This window comes from Besnoitia besnoiti, chromosome III, assembly GCF_002563875.1.
Source record: "Besnoitia besnoiti strain Bb-Ger1 chromosome III, whole genome shotgun sequence".
Lineage (NCBI taxonomy): Eukaryota > Apicomplexa > Conoidasida > Eucoccidiorida > Sarcocystidae > Besnoitia > Besnoitia besnoiti.
This window is the reverse complement of record NC_042358.1, coordinates 5,193,185-5,214,448: the sequence shown is the minus strand read 5'-3', so window position 1 is coordinate 5,214,448 and position 21,264 is coordinate 5,193,185. Positions and strand designations below refer to the sequence as shown.

Sequence of the window (21,264 nt, the reverse complement as noted above, 5' to 3'; positions counted from 1 at the left end):
TCTACAACTAAGTAAGATATTCCTGCGACGAGGGGGATTCAGCTGATCTACGTCATGCGCATGGCAGACCTTCAAGATATAAATCAGTAGTCCAGGTCGTAGTAAATACTCCTGGGAGCGAGGTAGTCCATAGTAACCTGGAAATCCCGTTTTAGGAAGTGTAACGTAGAGTCTATATTCAGTGCGCCTGTTGAACGCAGCGAAGCAGACGTGCGCATAGACGGACTATTCACACGCATCCCTGCGTTCGAAGATACAGACCCTCAGAGCCTGGCTGCAGCGACCGCCACAGAAAACGTGTCGGAAGCGGAGTTCGGAGCTTCGCCTACAGCAGAGAGGAAGGACGCAGACTGAGAGGAAGGGACCTCGCCCATGGGGCGGAGGAGAAGAAAGACGTCTTGCGAAAGTAGCTGTCTTACGGTTTTTATCTCTCTCTCTCCTGGCGCTGGGTTCCGATCTTATCTGAAAAAACTATATCTGTTCACCTGCGCGGTGAGAAGAACCCGCCGCCTCACGCGTGAACAGCGAGGCGGTCGCCGCGCTTTTTTGCCTGCATGTCGACAAACATTCCGCAGCTTTTCTCTTCGTGAGGAATGCCGCGCTCTTATTTTGTCCAGGCAGCGCCGACCTCCTTGCCCTTCAACAGGCAAAAGAAAGTTCAATACTTTCTCGGGAACGCGGCGGAGCGCTGTTTCTCTTCTTTTGTTCTCTCGGGACTACGGCAGTTAGGCATGCATGCGATGCGACTTTCTCACCCGCCAGTCCGTGGCGTGCTCACACAAGACAGGAGAAGAAACGGCGACAGCGGCTCAAAGAGTGGAAAGAAAACCCGCACTGACAGTTGTGCAGGGTTCGAGAGAGTGCGAAGCTGCTCGGCATGCGGAGGAAAAGGGAGGAAACTCGAAAATATTTTTTCTGAAGAGTCTTCTGCGCCCCCTTGCCTTCCTCCAGTGCTGCAAGCGCCCTGTATTCAGGTTTGTGGCTGCGCCACGAGGCTGAACACGGAAGTGAAAAACCAAATGCACGGCCAATTGGGACCTGCCACGCCTCTGAAAGACAGTATATGCTCAGGTATCTCTGTCACATCTCTAGACATGTAGATATGTAGGTATATATAGATACATGTATGTATGCGCTTTCATTTGCGGGTGCACACGTACTGCATACATGTTCACAATGTGTCATTCGCACTTCCCTCTAGTTCTTGTTTCTAGCCTCTTTCCCTCCTCGTTTTCGCTTCTCCAGCGTCTTTTTTTCTTCTCTGTACCCCGCCTTTCCGCCTGAATTCCCTGTCAGTTCTGCAATTCCTCGCAGGTCATCCGGTCGGGCTGCGCGAACTGCGAGCTTCACTGCCCTGCGCCTCAGCTCTGCTTCTCTTGCCGGTTGTACCGAGACACGCGAGCGTTCGCCTCCATTCCTGGGGAGGCGAAAGGCTGAATCGCGCAGAAAACGGCGATTCAGGACTCCACCTGGCGGCTGGAAATGGGGACGCAGGTGCCCGAGGCGGCACTCCGGCGCGAGGAGGGACTCTCGACAGCTGCTCAGTCTCTCGCGTCTCCCTCCTCTGTCTCTTCTCTCTCTCTGCCTTCGCCCTTTTCGCTGCGCGACGTGAACAGCTGCTTGCGGCGGTGGGGCGACGTGGAGACGGGAGCTTCGCGCGGAGATCGAAAAGCCGGTCAGGGCGATGCGGTTTCTGCCGCCGCTTGCCCGCCGCGTCGCGCGCACGCTGCGAAACCCGAAAAAGGGAGTCCTCGCGTGGACATGCCGACGAACGGAGACGCAGACTCCGCGCCACACAGCACGTCACCTCCCTGCGTCAAGAAAGAAAATGCGCATCGCAGTGCCGGGGCTCCTTCTCGCGCCGCCTCTCCGCCGGCCGCTTCTTCGTCTGCTTCCCCCGGGATCTCCGCCTCTGCTGGCTCCGCTGCGTCGTCTGCGGTGGCGGCGGCGGCGCCTTCTGCGTCTCCCGGTTTCTCGGGTGGCGCGAGTGACTTTCCCCTGACGTCGCCCTCGCTGACTGCGCTCGGCTACGCGTCGCGCCTCTCTGAGCACCCCGACAAAGGCCCCGTGGACCTGCCGGAGCTCGAGGAGGATGCCGCTGTTCTGAAAAGCAAACTGAGTACGCTCTGCGCTCTTTTTCGCGAAGAAGCGCAGCGGCTCTCTGCCCTCCACCTCGGAACCCTCGCCGGCTGTCTGCCCCAGCAACCCCGCTCCGGCGATTCCCCTTCCTCTCCTTCTTCTTCCTCTTCCTCTTCCTCTCCCTCATCTTGTTCTCCTGCTCCCTCTTCTTCATCCACTTCTTCTTCGTCCTTTTCTGTGTCTTCTGCAGATGCTTCCGTCCCTCTGCAGCCTGTTGAAGACGCCGGCGGAGACGCCTCTACCGCGAGCGTTTCTCGAGGGGAAGGTCAGCCTCCTGCAGGGAGCGAGACGCCAAATGGCGGCGAAGCGGGCGACGCGCAGCTGAGCAGAGACGTCGAGTCAGCGGATGGCGCACTAAAAGCCTCGAGAAAGGGGGCGAAAAAGGCTGGAAAGCCCTCAAAAAAGGAACGCGAGAACGCGCCGGGAGGCGCCTGCGCCCACACAGGCGCCGGCGTTTCCACGAGTGCAGGCATCCTCGACTTTCGCGGGCCCTCGGGTGTATGGACACTCGAGGCGAAGGGCCAGGAGCTTTCAGATGGCGCGAAGGACACCATGGAGGTAGGCGACTGTCTGGTCACTCTCAGTTTAACTTTTTGAGTGTCTCCTCGTCTGCGTCGTTCCCTCGCCGTGAGCCATGTCGGGGCGACAGCACAGTGTTTAGACAGCCCTCTGCGCCGAGGATTTGCACGGCGTTCGGAGTTTTTTCGTGGCAGGAAGAAAAGCGCCGCGGATAGAATCCATCGCGCAGGCCACAGCCAGCCACCGGCGCGCTGCGGGGGCCACGTATGGGGCCTTTCTCCGGATGATATACATACATATATGTTCGTATATATATACGTATACACATACATATACACATATATATATATATGTATTTATGTGCATATACATATGTATCTGGTTCCTTGTGTGTGCGCTCGCGCGCCTTTAATAGTCCCGGTGTGGGATAGTGTCGCGTGACGTTGAAGAGGCGTTTCGCAGAGCTATGCGCCGCTTTGCAGGCCGTTAGTTTTTGAAAGCGCAAGAGCACCTTTGCGCGCGTTTCGCCGAGCTCTCTCTCTCCCGACCAGCTGTCTCTGCGTCTGTCCAGGTGGCCTTCGGGCGTCACCGGCGTCCTGTCCGCGAGTTTCATCTCGCGCTTCCCACGCTCACGCACCTTCTTCTGAGGACGCTGGCAACCGCGCCAGCCTCCTCGTGGGTCGCGGGCGTCGGCGAGGCCTCCGCGGCTTGCTCTTCTTCTTGCCCTCCGCTGTTGCGGTACATCATCACGCAGAACGTGGACGGGCTGCATGCGCGCTGCGGCACGCCCTTCTCGCGGCTCGGCGAAGTCCACGGCAGCATGTTCACCGAGCGCTGCGACTTCTGCGCGCGCCGCTTCCTCCGCGACTTTCCACTCCCGACCCTCAGCTTCGCCCCCACGGGTCGCCTCTGCGGTATGGAACACAAGGCTCCGATTGGCTCCCTCCCCATCTCTTGCTTTTTCTGCATCTCCTGCTTTTTCTGCATCTCCTGCTTTTTCTGCATCTCCTGCTTTTTCTGCATCTCCTGCTTTTTCTGCATCTCCTGCTTTTTCTGCATCTCCTGCTTTTTCTGCATCTCCTGCTTTTTCTGCATCTCCTGCTTTTTCTGGATTTCATGCATTTGCTGTCTTATTTGGATTTCCTGCACCTCCCACGGCCCGCCGTGCTGGAGGGCTCTCGCCCGGCGCGCCTCCGTGCAGGGATCAGGGACGAACTCTAATCCCTGAACCGTGAACCCTCCTGTGGCTTCTGCACGCATGCGGCTGCGCGGCTCGCGGCGCGGTGACGGTGGCGGTGGCGGTGCGCGTGCACGCGCAGGTCGAGCTTTGTCTATCTCTGCGAATTTCAGCCGATGGCGGCGTGTGCCGACGTGCAGGGTTTGCTTCTGTCCGTGCTGCATGTCGATAGACTCGATGGAGCGACGCGTGCGTGTGGAGGGCGGCGCATCAAATGAGACAGTCTCACAGACACGGTATACGTAACTATATGCTCCATAGGCGCAATGGCGCTCCGTTGTCTTCTGGTGCTGGCTGGCGGCCGCCGATCTCAGTCGCGAGTATGCCGTACGACGCGGCAGTGCGACGACTGCATGTGAGGTCGGTGTGTCTCTGCAGAACTGTGGCAAAAATGATTTTTCTCTACGATGCAGTTGGTGAGGCGTCTGCATTGCTCCTTGTCGGGTATGAAGGTGTTTCGGGAGCGGCGCGTGGGTTTCGTCGCTTTGTTTCGGTCTCTTGGCTCGTTTCATGGCGTCGGGCGCCCTCTATGCGTGTGCCTTTTCAGGGCTCTGCGCGTTTCCGCCTTCTGGCGTATGTACGGACGTGCTGCTGGACTGGCATGACAGGTACGAGCGCGTCTTCGAGACGCTCGCCCTCCGCAACACGCGCGCAGCGTCTCTCCACCTATGTCTAGGCTCTTCGCTGCAAATCCAACCTGCCTGCCACTTTCCAGGGCGCGAGCGACACAGGCAGAGCTCCCTCGTGATCGCAAATCTGCAGGCGACGCCGCTCGATCGGCAGGCCACTCTCTGTTTGCGGTACACCACCGACGGCGTCTCTGCGGCGCTCGCGGGTGCCCTCTTTGAGCGCTTTTCCGGAGAAAGAAGACGCGCGACAGACGCCCGCATTGCAGCAGCAGGCGGAGCGAATCTCGCGGCGCCGGAGCGAGGAGAAAAACTCGCAGAAGAGGCACCCCACGGAGAGGGAGGAGAGGCGCTGGCACGCCTCGAGGGGGAGACTTCGCGACGCCCTCAAAAACGAAGCCGAGAGAGCGAGAGGGAGGCAGACGCGTGCGGGGCTCTCTCTGAGGAGGGTCACGAGGAGCGAGACTCCACGCGCCGTGAAAACGCCGCAGACAGGATCGCGACTGACGCGGACGTAGCAAACGCGAGAGGCGGCGACGGCGCCGAGAGGACAGTGAGACTGCGCTGGGGTTGGAGCGCGGCGGGCGGGAGGTGGGGATGCCTTTTCAGCGAAGACGCCGAGGCCGCGACAGCCGGAGTGGACAAAAGTGCCGCAGACGAAAGACAAAGAGGAGACAGTCTCGCGGCGAAACGTGAGGAAGACACCAACGCGCAGCCCCGCGAGCGTGTAGGCCGCGGCGCCGAGGAGGAAGATACAGAAGACCTCTCTGCGCCATTTATTCGCACGTCGCTCCTCTTTGTCGCCCGCCTGCCTCTGCGCGCTCTCCCTGCAGCGGCCGCGCCCTGCGAGCCCCCCCTGTGGGATACCGGGAAGAAAAGAAAAAAGAGGAAAACAGAAACCAAGAAAACCCAGCAAGTAGCCAGCAAGACGGAGGCGCCGAAAGGCGAAGGACGCCCACGCGAACGAGCGCGCCGGGAGAACGAGGCGGACGGAGAAGGCGACACAGATAAGGACGTGGCGAGACCCTCCCCCGAGAGGCCTTCGACTGAAGGAGAGTGCCTCACAGTTAGCGAAACCGAGGCGAAAAACTACGACGACGACACTCTTGCGGCGTGGGTCGAGGCGCACTACGCGCAGGACGTCCGAGAGGCCTCGACGTCCTCCGCAGACGCGCCTGACGGTGCGAGGCTCTCCGCCGCTCTCCCAGAGGCTCCACCACCACCGCTCCAAGCCGCTTCAGACTTGTCGGCTTCTGTCGAGGCGTCTGCGCGTGCGCAGCGTGTCTTGCTTCGCATCGCGTGCGGCCTCAAGGTCGAGGAGCTCGCGGCGGGCGCCGCCCAGCGAGGGGCGGAGGCGACAGGAGAGGAAGGCGAAGGCGACTGGCGACGCGCCGCAACGCCGCGCCTGGCGCCTCGCGCCTCTGCAGGCTTCCCCGATTCCCGCCGCGCCCGAATTCAGCACATCGACTGCTTGCGAGGCCTGTGGACTGTCGACTTCTACAGAGGTACGAACTCGCGGAGAAGGCGAAAAAACCCGCGCACTGCGAAGTCTAAGCCTCTAGACGGGAGAGAGAGACTTTGCGTTGAGCGGGAAGTTACGTCGTGACGTCGTCAGACCCGTCTCGCTTCCTCTGCTTTCCTCCTCGTTGTGCTCGCTGGCAGAACGGAGACTCGCGACCCGCTGTCTTCGGTTGGAACAGAACATCAGGCGGCAATCGCACGAGCTACCCGCTGTGAACGCGAATCACAGCTCGTCTTTCTTGCCAACAGTGCCCTCTGCGATTTTGTTTTCATCGCGTCTTCGCCTGGCCGTGTCCCCCATCTGAGACTGTCGCCGCCTGGGGTGTCACTCTCATGCAGTTCGAAGAGTTCTCAATCCTTCAGCTCGTCACGTTGCCTGTTTTGTCGCTCCTATTGTCGCTTTTGTGTCGCTCACGTGCCCGCTTTTCCCCTGCAGACACGCGACTCCGCCTTTACCTTTGGTATGGGACAACCGCCGAGCTACGCCTCTTCTACTCTCCTGAGCAACGAGGTAAGTTCAAAAATTAATTTCCTTTTTCTTTTTTTTGTCTTGGCGTTTGTGAAGACCAACTTGATGAAGCGAGAAGCGGCGTCTTCTGCCTTGCGATTTGTTTTTATTCTGTTCTTCGTAGAGTCTCTCGAGCCCCTCCCCGCGGTCGCAATCTTGGGTGACCTTGGCTCTGGGGTCGCTCTCTCGCTGTCGCTTCTTTCTCTGTTCTACGCGCCTTTGTTTTCGACTGTGGTTTCCTTCGCCTCTCTTGTTCGAGAATCGCTTCTTCTTCCCAGTGGGTGCTTCTGTCGTCCTTGTGCTCGCTTCGCCTTACCCAGCTCCGCTGCTGCTTTGCCCGCGCTTCGCGTCCTCCATTTGCGTCTGCTTGCGCCCTCCTCTCCTTCACCTCTCCCCTCCCTTTTTCCCTAGTGTTTCTACCGAGACTCGTCCTTCGTCTTAGCTCGTTTGCGTTATTATTCTGCATGCTTCCTCTCTTCGTTCTTGTTGTTTCCTCTTTTTCAGCTCTAGAAGTCGACGTGTGGCAGTTTCAACTGGCCTGTACCCCCGGGACGTGCTCAGCGTCTCTGCCGCCCTCGCTCGTGCTCTCTCCGTCTCCTTCTCTGCGCCCTCAGCCTGCGAATGGAGAGAGGCAGATCGATGAGTCTGGAGAAGCGCAGAAAGACGACGGCAACTGCGAAGGAGACGCAGAGGGAGAGACGCCCGACACGCGACGCGACTCGCGTCCGAACCTCCCCCCAGGCCGCTCGCCCTCTCCAGAGGCTCCGCCGCGCCTCGCTGCGCCGCCGAAGCCCGCGGCGCCTCTGCACGCAAGTGCCGCCTCCTCTGCGTCTGCCGCTCAGTCAGCCTCGGCGGCGGGTCGCCCTGCGTCACGCCGCGCGTCTGATGCGCCGCTGTATCGCGAAGGACCTTTTGCGCTGGAGGAGCGGCGCGGACAAGTTTCGCTGCTCGCGTCTGCGTCGCTCTGTATGCGTGGCGCCTTTGCGCCGGCAGACCTCCCGCGGCGCGCAGCACACCTCCCTCACGCCGCGGAGCGCCAGCGAAAGGAAGAAGAGCGAGAGTTGTCTGCGCATCCGGACTGCAGGCGCACGCGGCTCGTAGCCTGTCTGAAAGCCGCTGAGGAGGGAGGAGCAGCTTCCGCGGCTGCGCGAGCTAAGTCGCAGACCGAGGGCACCGCCACGGCGCCCCTGGCAGGTTCGCCCAAATACAGGGAACTGCCTCTACCAGACGCCCTCGTCTCGCTCTACCGGCTGCATGCGCTAGCCACTCTCCCGCTGATGCGCAGCGACTTCCTTGAGGCTCTGCGAAACGCAAAAAGGAAACGCGCACCTGTGCATCAATCCTCTCCTCACCCTCCGGCGCCCTCTTGCTCTGCTTCGGCTTTGCCTTGTGGCTCAGCTTCCTTTCCGGGTTTGCCTTCTAGCTCAGCTGCTTCTTCGGCTTCGCCTTCTAACTCTGATTCTCCGTCACCTTCTGCTTCTGCCTCGCGCTATCCTCTTCGCAACCGCTCGGAGAGCCGGCGCGCGTCGCCGTCGTCCGCCGCCCTCCCGCAGAAGAAGCCTCGAAATCGCGCCGAGGCGTGCGTCGTTTTCTCCTCTCGCGAACTCCCGTTTCTTCTGCCTTTAAACAGCGAAGAGAATGAAGGAGCAAACAACGCCGCGACTTCGCTTCTTCCGCTTGTGCCGCGGGAGCGGCGGCGTGAGGAGAAGCGCCGCGGTTTTAGGTCCCATGAGGCTTCACGCGGAGAGGAAGAAGGAAACGCGCTAGCGGCTGAGACAACCTGCAAGGAAGCATGTACCGTCAAGAGACGGTGTGGTGAGGCGGGCGGAGGCGGACAAGCAGAATGGAGCCCAGCCAACCAGATGAACTGCGAAGGAAACCGAGGAGCTGAGCTGGCGGCTGCAGACCGGCACGATACGCGGGAAGAAGAGAGAAACAACGAAACAGAGGAGATTGCCGCAGCGCAAGGAGAAAGAGGTGAAGTGCCAGCGTGGGAGAGCATCGAAGACGAAGTTACGTGTCGACCTGTTTTCCTCATTTGCAGCGACTTTGAGCTCGGCGAACTGCTTGATCTCTCCCGAGAAGACGACGCTATCCGCGCCCTTGTGCCGACGAAGAAATTCCTCACTTCCTATTCGTCTCGCCTCGCGCCTTCTCCCGCGCCTGCGTCTCTCCTCCCTTGTGAGTGTCCTCTTCCCGCGCCGCCTTGTCTTTCTTCTTCCTCGTCTTCTACTTCTTCTGAAATTGTGTTTTCCTCCTCGGGAGGTCGTGACGCGAGGCCGGGCGGCGCGCAGACCGAAGGCGGCGGCGCGACAGGAGGAGGCTCACGCGAGACACCTGCGACAAAGAAGACCAGCAGAAATCGGCCCGAAAAGAATGCAGTTGAGGAGGCGAATCGGAATACGTTGCACGCGACCTGGAAAGCGACATATCTGGCGTTGAAGAGACTTCAGAGAGCGAACCGCCGAGGCAGCCACGCGCCCACTCCCGCGTCCTCTTCGACGGCGTTGCGTCCCCTTGACTCTGCGGCATGTGTAGAACAAAGCGAAGGCAGCGCAGCGACAGAAAAAACTGTTCTGGTGGACGCGACCGTCTGGCAAGCCCTTCGCCTGTTCCCCATGTGGGCCCTCATGTACTGTATTGACACTCTGGAGTGCGTCTGAGTCAAGGCAGTACTTCGCTCTTCGCGAGTTGAAAGGAACGTTCGCCGCCTCGCTCTTCTGTACGCGCATGTGTCATCGCCGTGCAACCGGCTGTGCAGAGAAGACTACATATATGAACATAATTATATTCGGGCACACCTGTGTATACCTGTCGGCGATGTCCACATCTATCAACAATTCTGGTCGCTATTATAAGAGAGTCAGCCCGTTCATCAACTAAAGGGAAAAAGTGTCCCTATGCGTATCGTTTTTATTTTGTTGAATCAGAAGATTTTCGTATCTCAAGGAACTTTCTCGGGTCATTGCACATGACATTCACGAGGGACTGCACCCCTCGCTCCTCTTACGCCTTCTGCAGCAATTTTATTTCCTGAGTCACTTCCAAGGCGAGATCGCCAGAGCATCACAAAACCTCAGTCTAGTCTGTGGCCTGCGTGTGGCTAGTTGCCAGACTGACTGGAAGGTTCTCTAAGCGTTATTCACACAGGGTGGAACTCTCAGCCACAGGCCTCGTAATCTTCCTTCTCCGGAAAAGTTCAACTCACGGGGGGATCCAGCTTGTCTTCTCGCATCTCACTGAAGTGCATGTACACCGCAACCCCCCAGTGCTCCCTGCACACATTTGGTGAGCTGAAAACCGGCATTTTGCGGTTTGACAAACTTTCCAAAAAACGCCGCCAAGCTGAAACAAGAGTTATTCGATGCTCGGCCCTTCTCAACCCGGTGGGGGCATTCATGGACGCGGCAAGTCTCCCCCGTTCCCTACTGCAGAGCTGCTACCTGAGCGAGTTGCGGTGTGTATACACCTGAGCCGAAGTTGCGTGTCTTTACACATCTTCTCGCCCCATGCGTGTAGAGCTGTTCGGGAGAGAGAAGTGAATCTCCTTGCTTATTTTGTAGCCAAAGACGTAGACATATTGAATTATACAAAGTTTTTACTCAAGTGCACTCCACACACGTATGTGTCATAAGACTGCGAGGAAGCTAGAGTTGCGGTGTACAGACACCGCGCACAGCGTGCGCGGCAAGTCGAGTGTTGAGAACGTGAGACAAATGAAGCAAAAGAAACAGGAAATAAGTTCAGTCCCCTTCGCTTCCCTCTTCACTGTAGCCCCCTCTGTGGTCAGGACCGAAACCGAATGCTCTGCCTGCGAGTTTACGTCGAGATGGAAACAGAGAAGAGGAGAGCGAGAGCTCTCCACGCGTAAAGCCACTGACGTGGGAGCGCACAGGCGGAGGCAGCGGAGGACGAGGCGAAAGCGAAACGCAGCGGGGCGCCCCGAAAATGTTCTAAAAGCGAGAGAAACGCGCGCGCTCGTCCCAGATATTTGCCTCCATCTTCCACCTTCTGTCCTTCGCTGATAAGTCCCTCCCCATTCCCCCCCCATCTGCAGCCCGGCGGTGGCTACGGCTGCTTCCCACTCTCCACGAGTGTGTTTCTCAGCCTTTCTCAAGTTCTTTTTACCTCCGCCCAGGGAGGCCGCGGGGGCGAAAGCCGGCACGGCCTCTGCCGCGGCCGCGAACTCTCTGCAGCGGGCGTCCAGCTTCGCGCGCGGGACGCTGGAGCGGAGTGTCGTCGATGAGGAGAGTGTCGAGGGGGAGGGAGTCGGGAAGAATGAAGTAGCGGATGTTGTTGCCGCGAATCGTGAGGTGCTCCATTGACACCGGGTTCGCGTGCTTCAGCGTCATCTTCACGTTCTTCAGGTGCGTGTTCATGCTGATGTCGACTCCAACAACAGTTCCGTGAATCACCGTCCCGTTCTTCAGCTCAATCACGAGCGTCTCGTTCGCGAGACGCATCAAGAAGCGGACGAGCTTCATCTTTGCGGAGAAACGAAAAAGCGAGGAAGCAGAGAGAAGAAAGACGCACCCGGAGCCAAGAAGAGAGCTGCCGCGGACGAATTGAGAGGAATAAGACCAACAAGACACGACGAACAGCGAAACCGTGAACTCTGGAGAAGACACAAATCGAAAATCCTGACGGAAACGCTCACGTGAAGGCGGCCAAGATCCCTCGAAGGACGCGACAAAAGGATGAAAGACGGTCAACAGGCCGGGAGAGACGGCGGCAAAGAAAAGTCAGCAAGGAAAACACGTGAAAATGCGTGGTCTCCGCAGGAACGAAGAAAGGCTCAGTTGAAAAGCGACAGTGTCTTTACTTTTTTACTTTGCACAGAAACGCCTAATTGCGCCAGAGGAGCCCGAGCAGGAGCCTCACGCGATGGCGGAAAGAGAAGACGATGGAATGCGGAGGATCAATGCAAACACGCGCGTCCTCAGCGATGCGCAGAAGTCGTCACGAAAAGAAAACGAAAAAATCGAGGAAAATCCGACAACGCTGGCCGCCACCTTCTTCTCTTCCCCTTTTCTTCGCGTGCGCTCTGCCGCTGCGCGAGAGCCGAAAAACGGCAGCGCATGCTGACACACTCCGCCTCGTGGGGAGCGCCAAGTCCCGCGCAAAGTCGGCTACACAATCGACAAACTCTGCGCGAGAAGCACCAGCATTTGGACACTTTTTCCTCCTGCGAGACCTTGTGCAGCCAGAAGACGCACACAACGCGAGAAAACGCGAGATGCTGGTCTGCGAAGCAAACGCAGAGGCACTGGCAAAGTCCTGCAGCCGACACAGAGACGACTCCCGCGCGCCTTACATTTGCCTCCATCTGGAATTTTGCACTGTCAAGGATGCTCTCCCATTCCAGAGAGAGAACGGCAACCGTGAATCTCAAGAGTCTTGCTGGTGCCACTAGAGGAGCGCCGACTCGAAACGACGTAGTGTGTAGGTCTGTCTGCGCTGCGGAAGCTGCAGATCAGGTTTCCGCTTCCATCCGCGTCCAAGGTGAGTTTGAAAGGCATCTTCCCCAGCAGAAGGGAAGCAGAGACAGGAGGCCCTCGAGCACGCGATCCGAAAAACTTGCACGTTTCCACTGTCCACGTGTAGAAAAATAAATCTTCCCTGTCGCGAAGAAGCCGGCGGGCTGGCTGAGTGCGGCGCTGCGGAAACAGGTTGCGATCAACCAACAGTTGTTTGCGCACGTGCGCAGATAGCTCAAAAGTCTCTCCGGTTTCAGCTCTCAGCTCCTGGGATGGATTCGCACAGTGGATAGACACTGCCTTATCCTTCTGAGGGTGAAACTGCGTGCGTTTGGTTCGCCGTTTTCCAGATAAGCGAGAAAGGACGTAGACACGGGCGGTGTAGGTACTCCAGAGAGTGTCATTGGAACAACGTCAGCTAAGAATACATGTGAGCAATTTTGACTCGAGGAATTGATTGTGCCCAAGAAACGCTCCCGCGGGCGAGATCGCGTCTCCCTACCGGCGATTATTTGAACGAGCATCGTAAATTCCGCGGAAAGGTATCCATAGCAAACACTGGAGGGGCGTATGCAGCCTAGAATCGGAGAGGCTTTTCTTCGTGTGCATACAGAGGTGCGTTCGTGATGCTTCAGTGCGGAAAACGCAGAATGGAAGAGAAAGCTCACCAACACACGAGCAACGAAGAAGAGCAATACATAGCTATATATGTATATTTATATACGCGCCTGCCTCTGGATCAAAATAAGCCTATACCTATATATGTATGTATATATATACGTAGGACATTCCAAAAAGTCTCCGCGGAGGCAGAATGTGAACGGCGGTTTCGCCAGTTCGTTTGGCCTCTGGGCGGCCCGCGGAATGCGAAAAGCGTTGAATTTCAGGTCTTGAAAACAGCGAGACTATGAACACGCAATCCGTAGACCTATAAAAAAACTCATACGGAAGCCAGCATGCATGCTTCGGTATCTGCGTGAAAACATATGCCGCTGGCTGATCCTCGACCGTCCCTTCAACATTAACTCTACCAAAAAATCAAGCTCCTCAGAAAATATACATATATATAAATACGCTTATATACTTGTATGCAAATGTATATGCAATTGGCATGTAGAACATGTAAACACACATATGTTTTCGAAATTTTTAGAAAGGAGGCATTCTCGGAAGGGATAGGAGAACTAGAACTGAGCCCACCCTGGGTCAGCGGAGGCGCGTCCTGCTTGCGCGCAGATCCCTTGTCTTCCTTCTCGACTACGCTCTCATCGCTCGTTCCCCTTTCCGGGCCCTTCGGAACTCCGTCGAGGCGGAAGGAAACAAAAACCAAGAGCTCCCTGTTTGGGAATTCGCAAAGCCTCGTGCGTTCTTCCATTCGGGACAAGAAGAGGAGGAAAAGGGAAGATGAAATACAGCAACAGCGACAGAAGGGCATACCGCCAGTGCGCGCTCGAAGGTGCCGAGCGACACACAGAGAGAGAAAACCTGCAAAAAAACCGATCTTCCACGAAGAACGACGAAAGAAGCGAGGCTCTATATCCCTCTTCTTCCACGCTTCTTCCCATTCTTGTACCAGCAGAGACTTCCACACAGACCGAGACGATACCTGTTCATGCATAAGCACGCAATACGTGGATATATATAAATATATATAAATGAATGTTTATTTATGAATGCACGCAGACGTGTGTAGAGCGCGCGGGTGGGCGGCGAAAGGGAGAGGAAAAGAGAAGGAACTACTTGTAATCTCTCGCTTCCTCCACCCTGGTCCTGAGTCGGTTCATCCGCACTCTCTCTTTGCTTCGGTCACCCCGCCGAGACCTTGAAGCGCCTTCAGACTTCCCGGGCGTCGCTCATCGCGTCTCCGCTCCGTCGACGTTCTCTCTCCATCTTCTTTTCGCGCATTCCTTTCTTCTGTGTCTCTTTATCGCCCCTGCTTGACGACGGCGACGGCCTGGGCGACGCGCTCCCGCAGGCGAGCGGTAACCGGCGGCGTGGGAGCTCGCCAGTGCATCTCGAGGTGCTTGCATACTTGCAGACTGCGGTACCACGCGATGCCTGTATTCTGCATCATATTCATATACATCGAGCTCTTCTTGCCTTCCAACAGTAAGCCCTTGCTCTCCTAAACACACGCGAAGACACATGCGCAGAAAGATCTTCCACGCGGCTCGCTGCTATGCTACCGTGAACTCTAAAATCTCTGTGAGGCTCGCCACGCAGGCGCCAGCGCGCGTCTTCACCTCTTTACGCACGCATTTACTCTCCCACGAGGAGGTGCAGATACAAAAACACTCGCTCAGATATGTCTGGCTCCGTGAGGGAACCGCGATGCACATCTGCCGTCCAAGGAGGCTTGTTACTGAGGCCGCAGAGCAACGGAGCTGACAGATCTACGCAGCCGACCCGAGGCCCCTGAGCACGTCAATGCGCCTGTGTAGATGGAGACAAATTGACAGTTTTCTTATAAAAAAAATGTACGCTTGAGGCCGACGGGGGCTCGACCGAATGCCGCGGCGCGAGGAGAAGAGCGAGACGCGTGAGCAGAGGGGAGGACGCACCTTCATCTTCCGCGCGTTTTTCGAAGCGAGCTTCGTCTGCTTCTTCGCTTGCCGGTAGGTGTCGCTCTGCACCGCACACGCGCAAGAAGTCGCACACAGTGGAGGCAACGTGCGCAGACAACACGCGAGACGAGGCGCAGGAATCGGCGCGAGAGGAAGGAAACCTAAGAGAAAGAGGCGAGGAGAAGCGCGTGCCTGCTGCATTCCCCGGCAGAGAGAAGGAACAGCAACAACGGAGGCAAGACCGCACCGCGCCACAAGCCGAGGAAGGAGAAGGGCGAGGTGGAACCGAGCTTCCAGCGCAACTCGCCCACGCTGCGCAGTGAGAGGAACAAGCGTCCAGCCATCTCCACACCGAAAAAAAAAAAACGCAATGAAGACACGCGCCGGAAGATGAAGCCAGCGCGCGGAGACAACCAGAGAAAACCCCCCGGATGAACGTTTGTTCAACGAAGAATCAAGAAAAGGAGGTGATATGTGCGACCAGAGTGCAGGTTTTCTACGCTTGGGGGGAAACCGGAGAACACCAGACGCGACGGCAGCTCTCACAAGTGGAGTCAGTCCCTGGTTGAAGGCGGGCACTGGAGGACTCTTCAAAAACGAGAAAGACTGAACGCCGGCGCAAGAAGTCTCAAAGATGCATTCCTCTCGATACCTGTACGAGAAGAGAAAATAGGGGGGGCGACTGATCTTGCATTCTCATTTTTAGAAGAAGGAAACGCTTACCTGCTTGACACCATAAGGCACGCGCATCTTGTAGGTGATCGCCGACAGCCAATTGGAGCGGAACAACATTTTCGCAGACAGAAGAGAGGAAAAGAAGAAAAAGGAGTTAGAAATGCCAAAGAGGGACAGCGACAGCCAGATCAGAGACACAAGCAAATTTAGGGATATTGAGAAAACGAGAAAAGGAAGGACTGTCTGATATCTCCCACGCACATGAAGAAAGTACGGGCGACAGCCAGGGAGGTACAGAGGCACACCGAGGGGCTCGAAACGGAGAAGGGACAGAGGCCGAGAGAGGCAAGAAGAAGGAAAGTAGCAAGCGACTACGCGCCGACGAAGGAAGAGAGGAAGACGAGGGAGAACGAGAAGTCCAGCAGATTGAAAAGTAAGAAAGCGCGCACAAACGACGAGCAAAACCGAAGTGAGGAAGCCGTGACCGAAAGGGAGACGGCGCGTGACAGTGAGATAGAAACGGAAAACGCAGTCTCGTGTACCATGCCTCGCGCGCCACCTGAACAAGAGAAGCACTACATCCTTCTGAGTTTTCGTGAGAAAAAGGGGGGCTTGGGTTGCTTGATTTACAGGGAGAAACGCAAAGTGTCGCAGTCAGGCGCGACGCAAGACACCGCAGCGGCGCGAGGGCCGCGCTCATGTGTTTGTACACCGGGAGAGGCGTGAGAACGACGAGAGAAGAGCGAGTGAAAAACAAAAAATCAATCGCGTAAGCGGAAACTCACCCAAGCACAGATTTCCGCTTCGGGCGAAGAGAACAGGCGCATGCACAGAGAGAAAATTAAGAGAAGAGCAAAACGCTGTTTCCGTCACGTTTTTCGCCGCCCTGCATCGAGCGCGTCCGATTTCCTACAGATTCTTTCCCCTTCATTTCCTCTTTTCGTTCTTGTTTCCTTCACATCTCAACTTCCCGTCGTTTCAAACGTCGGTCACAACACTGAAGGGCAGAACAAGGCAAGCTTCGAATCGCAATGTTGGCTCGCGCACGCTGAAACTCGCAGGCTCCCGCTTCTCGTCGTGGCCTTTCCTCCCCAGCCTCCTTTGAAAGCGAAACTCTCTGTAGTTCAGCTCGCTGCGGTGCCCGCGTTAGCCCTTTCACTCGCTTCGCTCTCTGTTTCGCACGCACCACGCCCATCTCCCTCTGCTTCTGGCCGCCTCTCCCTCCACGTTTCCGGGTCTGCTGTCTCGCTCTTTCTTGTTTTTGCGTGTTTTTCTTTTTTTTCGCTCCCTTACCGCTCCGGCGTGTCCCGATGTTTTCCGCGCTCGCGTCTTGCCGGCTTCGCGCGCCGGGGCTCGCTTCTCGCAGGTTGCTGACTTCGCGTGCGGCTCTCTCCTCGATGTCTTGCTCTGCTTGCCCTGCGCTCGCCAAGAGCGGCGCCTGCGTGGGCAGAGACTGTCGCCCCGCAGGACAGACGCGCGACTTCTCTTCCGCGCCCCCTGCTGCGCCGGTCTTCGAGTACAAAAAGGTCTTTGACTGCGTGCGGCCGACTGAGCAGAAGTTCAAGCGCCTCGACGACCTCAGCGAACGTGAGGCAAAGCGGAACGAGGAAACGAGAGAGAGCTGAGGCAATCGAGTTCAGCAACAGCTCTCTCAGGCTCTGCGCCGGACTCGCAACTGACTCAAAAACAGACAGACGAATAAACACATGCACATATATTTTTTTATAGATATATATATTTCTTAGTGCATATTTATATATCTTTGTCTGTATACATCTATATCTATTTAACTTCATCTAAATCTATTTTTATATCCGTATCTCTCTATCCAGGTCTACGGACCTTCATCCCTTTCTGTATATATGAAGAAGCGGATGGATATGTGTAAGCGGGCGCCTGCATTCCACGATGGGTGCGACACACGTAGGGCCCTTGTGTCTTGTGATTTTTTCTCCTTTTTTAGTTGTGAAGACCGTGAAAGTGCCAGGGTTTGAAAAGCCCTTCCTGCAGGTGTCTCCCGAGCTGCTGACGAAGCTCTCGAAGTACGCGTTCGAGGAAATTGCGTTTTTCCTCCGCAGTTCCCACCTCGCGTCGCTGAGGAAGATTCTTGACGACCCAGAGGCCTCAGAGAACGACCGATTCGTCGCTTTGACTCTTCTCAAAAATGCAAACATCGCGGCGGCCAGGTACTGCCTGAGTCGCGAACTTCATGTCGTTATTTTACTCCGCCCCTAGACCCCTCCCCTCTCTCTCTTGTGTGCGTATAGTGATTGTTCAGCTCACGTAGATACCAGTCTGATGCATGCATTCATATATATGTATTCATTTGTCCTGGCGTGGCCTTCGGGGTAACCATGAGCCGTCCTCGGAATTATTCTGGAGGACGTGGATCCGTAATATGCAGAAGCGCACATATCTATTTACACGTGCGCTTTACATTCCTCAAAAGTATAGTGTGGAAGGACGCGTGCGTTTTAGTGTTCAAGCACACACTTTCAAGTGCAGTTGTTTCACTCCCCGTCCTCTCAGGGCTCGCAGGGCATCTGCAGTCTCTAGACGCTGGGAGAACGCCCTTTCAGTCGGTCTTTTTCCACATATATACACGTATATATAGATATACATGTTTATGTGCCGTGGCTAACGCGGATGTCGGCAGTTTGCTTCGCTGTTCCCCGTGCATGATATATGAATATGTGCGTTGCGTGCGGTCTGGCACGTTGAGTGTATGCGGGCACTCTTGTTCTGCTGTTTGTTGTCTTTTCTCAGAGTTTTTCCTGGCTGCCAGGACACCGGGACGGCGATCGTTATGGGGAAGAAAGGCGCGAACGTCTTGACAGATGGGTACGACGAGAAGGCGATTTTCAAAGGCGTCTTCGAGGCTTACACACAAAACAATTTGCGCTACAGCCAGGTATGAAACACCGCCTTCTATTTCTAATCATATATATGTATACATGTGCATACGCATGTCTATACACGTACGCGCGTGTGTGTGGTTGTGTATATGTATATATTTTCTTATCTCTGTATGTACCTACATATGCATATATATCTAGGTATATACTTGCATGAATGTGTATATGCCGGTAAATGCCTGAAGCACCGGGACATTCGAGCACGCGAATTAGACACAACCGTGGTGTGCGTGTTGATTCTTTTTTTCTCCAGGTTGCACCGAAGGACATGTTCACCGAGTACAACACGCGCACGAACTTGCCTGCGGATGTGACGCTGCTGTCCACGGCAGGCGACGCCTACGAGCTCCTCTTCGTCGCGAAAGGTGGCGGAAGCGCGAACAAGACGTTCCTCTACCAACAAACTAAGGTAGACTTTGCGTAAAAACTCGGCCAAACAACCTGCATACATGCAAATCCGCGCCTATCTTACGTCTACACATCGCTGAATTGACCTCCATCTTATATCTGTATCTCTCTATCTTCTTATCTACCGAACTCTCTATCTTCTTATGTGTCTCTATATCTACATATATATATTATCTATTTGGGGTTGCGTGCTTTCCGTCTGCTGGTGTGTCCGCCTGTTCATGTATTTCAGCATTGGGATAGGCGCGTGTGTCTTGTTTTCTTTTGCCTCTGCAAGCGTGCGTCAGCCGCGAGGAACATCCTGTGGAGGCTGCATAGGGGTCTGTCGCGCATACCTCCCGCGCGTCGTCGACTGCGCCTTTGCGTTTGCATTCTCCTTTTTTCTCTGCGTTTCCTGCTTTTTTAGGCGCTCCTGAACCCGACGTCGCTGTACAGCTTCCTGGAGCAGAACGTGAAGACGATTGGGACTTCTGCGTGTCCGCCGTATCACCTGGCGATTGTCATTGGCGGTTTGTCGGCGGAGCAGACGCTGAAGACTGTGAAGCTCGCCTCATGCAGGTACCTCGACGGCCTCCCGACGGACGGCGAAGGCAGCTCCTACGCGTTCCGCGACCTCGAGTGGGAAGAGAAGATTCTGAAAATGACGCGCGAGATCGGCATCGGCGCGCAGTTTGGCGGAAAGTACTTCTGCCACGACGTGCGCGTCATCCGCCTGCCGCGGCACGGCGCCTCCTGTCCCGTCGCCATCGGCGTCTCCTGCTCAGCCGACAGGCAAATCGTCACGCGGATTCAACCCGACGGAGGTGCGCGCGCCATGCTGCAAAATAAAAAAAAACTCGAAAGACCGCCAAGAAGCCCCAAATACCTGCGTACACCATCCTTTATCCATTACATATATATATATATGAATATTTAGATGTGTATATCTATACATACGTGCCTACATATACATATATACATACATGCATACATACATGCATACATATATCCATATATACATATATATATATCGAGCACACAGGATTGTGTGGAGGTCGGCAGGAACGACGCGTGTATTTGGCTTTCGTGGTCTCTTTCTTCCGTTTTTGCTGTAACTGTTGCGTCTGGATTTCTTTTGCTGCTTTTGCGTTCAGTTTTCGTTGAGGAGCTGGAGGAGAACCCGGCGCGTTTTCTGCCGGAGGTCACGGAGGAAGACTTGAAGGCGCACAAAGGCGACGCGGCGGGGGGCCACGCGGTGAAAATCGACCTGAACAAGCCGATGAAGGAAGTCCTTGCGGAGCTCTCGCGGCACGGGACCGCGACGCGCCTCTCGCTCTCCGGCACCATGATCGTCGCCAGAGACATCGCACACGCGAAGCTGCTTGAGAGACTCGAAAAGGAAGGCGACCTGCCCGACTACGTGAAGAACCACCCCATCTACTACGCAGGTGAGACACGCTTCAGGAGGAGTGAATAAGACTGTCTTCTGCGTGTCGAGCTCTCTAAAACATCTTTTGTCGTCTGTCCTTCGGTCTGCGTCTCGACGAAACATCCTCCCCCCTCTCTTTCTCTTTTATCCCCTCTTCGCTCTAAACTTCCGATCTACACAATCGGTTTTTTCCCGCCCTCAACCCGCCCTTCCGAGATCGCTCTCGCCTCCTCCGCCTCCTCCACCTTTGCCTCCCCCGCCTCCGCCTCCCCCGCCTCCGCGCGGGTCGGGTTATATTCGGGGATCCGTGCGTTTTGGGGTGTTCAGGCCCGGCGAAGACGCCGGAGGGCTGCGTGTCGGGCTCGTTCGGTCCGACGACGGCGGGCCGCATGGACGTCTACGTGGATCGCTTCATGGAGAAGGGCGGCTCCATGATTACGCTGGCGAAGGGCAACCGCTCGAAGGCTGTCACGCAGGCCTGCAAGAAACACGGCGGCTTCTACTTGGGCTCCATCGGCGGACCCGCCGCGGTGCTCGGACGCGACTGCATCAAGAAGGTCGAGGTCCTGGAGTACCCCGAGCTCGGCATGGAGGTAAGAAGGAAGCGAAGCGATAAAAAGCGGGAAGGAAAGCGATGCGAGACAGATTGCGTGAGAGGGAAGTGAGAAGGAACACCGAAAAGCAACGTGAGAAAACGCAAAAAAAAGCGATGCGAGACAGATCGCGTGAGAGTGAAGGGGTGGTGGGAGGCGCGCGGGCGTGCGCCCGTGGGCTCCTTCGACGCGGCGGATCCACAGTTTCGGCGCGCAGGCGGGCGCTAAAAGGTGACGCGCAGAGAGGAGGCGAAAGCGGAGAGGAGGAGTCTCTTTTTGTGTATCCACTGCCGCGCCGCGTCTGCGCGTGTTTCCTCAGGCCGTATGGAAGATCGAAGTCGAGGACTTCCCTGCGTTCATCGTCGTCGATGACAAGGGCCACGACTTCTACAGCAAGTGGCTCGCCTGAGAGGCGGAGTGCGCACTGAGAAGCGATGTTTTTCGTGGTCTGCCTCGCGCGAGTTTCGCTGGATATCTCTCTCGCAAAGGAGCAGAAGCGACAGAATGGCGCCTAGCAGCACCTCTCTCACAGCCGGTCAACGGTCGAAACCGAGGCACCTGCCTGCCTTGGAGGATGCCGATCTATACACACATGCCTGCTATATATATATATATATATAAATGTGCTATGTGTATATAAATATATGTATGTGTGTGTACGTATTAACAGGGTT

The 21,264-nt window shown here is 56.2% G+C and overlaps 4 protein-coding genes across 4 annotated transcripts; 2 read left to right on the top strand and 2 right to left on the bottom strand.

Annotated features, from left to right (window-relative positions):
- Nucleotides 1–1,482: 1,482 nt before the first annotated feature.
- On the top strand, nucleotides 1,483–9,213 carry BESB_050390 (putative histone deacetylase; the record flags this gene model as incomplete). Its single annotated transcript, XM_029363490.1, has 5 exons — nucleotides 1,483–2,697; nucleotides 3,230–3,572; nucleotides 4,443–6,026; nucleotides 6,479–6,553; nucleotides 7,055–9,213. 5 exons carry the CDS (start codon nucleotides 1,483–1,485, stop codon nucleotides 9,211–9,213), a joined length of 5,376 nt encoding a protein of 1,791 aa, XP_029220856.1.
- Nucleotides 9,214–10,674: 1,461 nt separating this feature from the next.
- On the bottom strand, nucleotides 10,675–11,034 carry BESB_050380 (LSM domain-containing protein; the record flags this gene model as incomplete). Its single annotated transcript, XM_029363489.1, has 1 exon — nucleotides 10,675–11,034. The coding sequence occupies one exon, from the start codon at nucleotides 11,032–11,034 to the stop codon at nucleotides 10,675–10,677; it is 360 nt and encodes a 119-aa protein (XP_029220855.1).
- Nucleotides 11,035–13,951: 2,917 nt separating this feature from the next.
- Nucleotides 13,952–15,383, bottom strand: BESB_050370 (uncharacterized protein; the record flags this gene model as incomplete). The annotated part of the gene is made up of 3 exons (XM_029363488.1): nucleotides 13,952–14,152; nucleotides 14,589–14,654; nucleotides 15,315–15,383. 3 exons carry the CDS (start codon nucleotides 15,381–15,383, stop codon nucleotides 13,952–13,954), a joined length of 336 nt encoding a protein of 111 aa, XP_029220854.1.
- A 1,193-nt stretch (nucleotides 15,384–16,576) lies between these two features.
- Nucleotides 16,577–20,999, top strand: BESB_050360 (fumarate hydratase; the record flags this gene model as incomplete). Its single annotated transcript, XM_029363487.1, has 8 exons — nucleotides 16,577–16,853; nucleotides 17,230–17,452; nucleotides 18,033–18,177; nucleotides 18,435–18,590; nucleotides 18,996–19,392; nucleotides 19,723–20,016; nucleotides 20,325–20,590; nucleotides 20,910–20,999. 8 exons carry the CDS (start codon nucleotides 16,577–16,579, stop codon nucleotides 20,997–20,999), a joined length of 1,848 nt encoding a protein of 615 aa, XP_029220853.1.
- Between the last annotated feature and the right edge of the window lie 265 nt (nucleotides 21,000–21,264).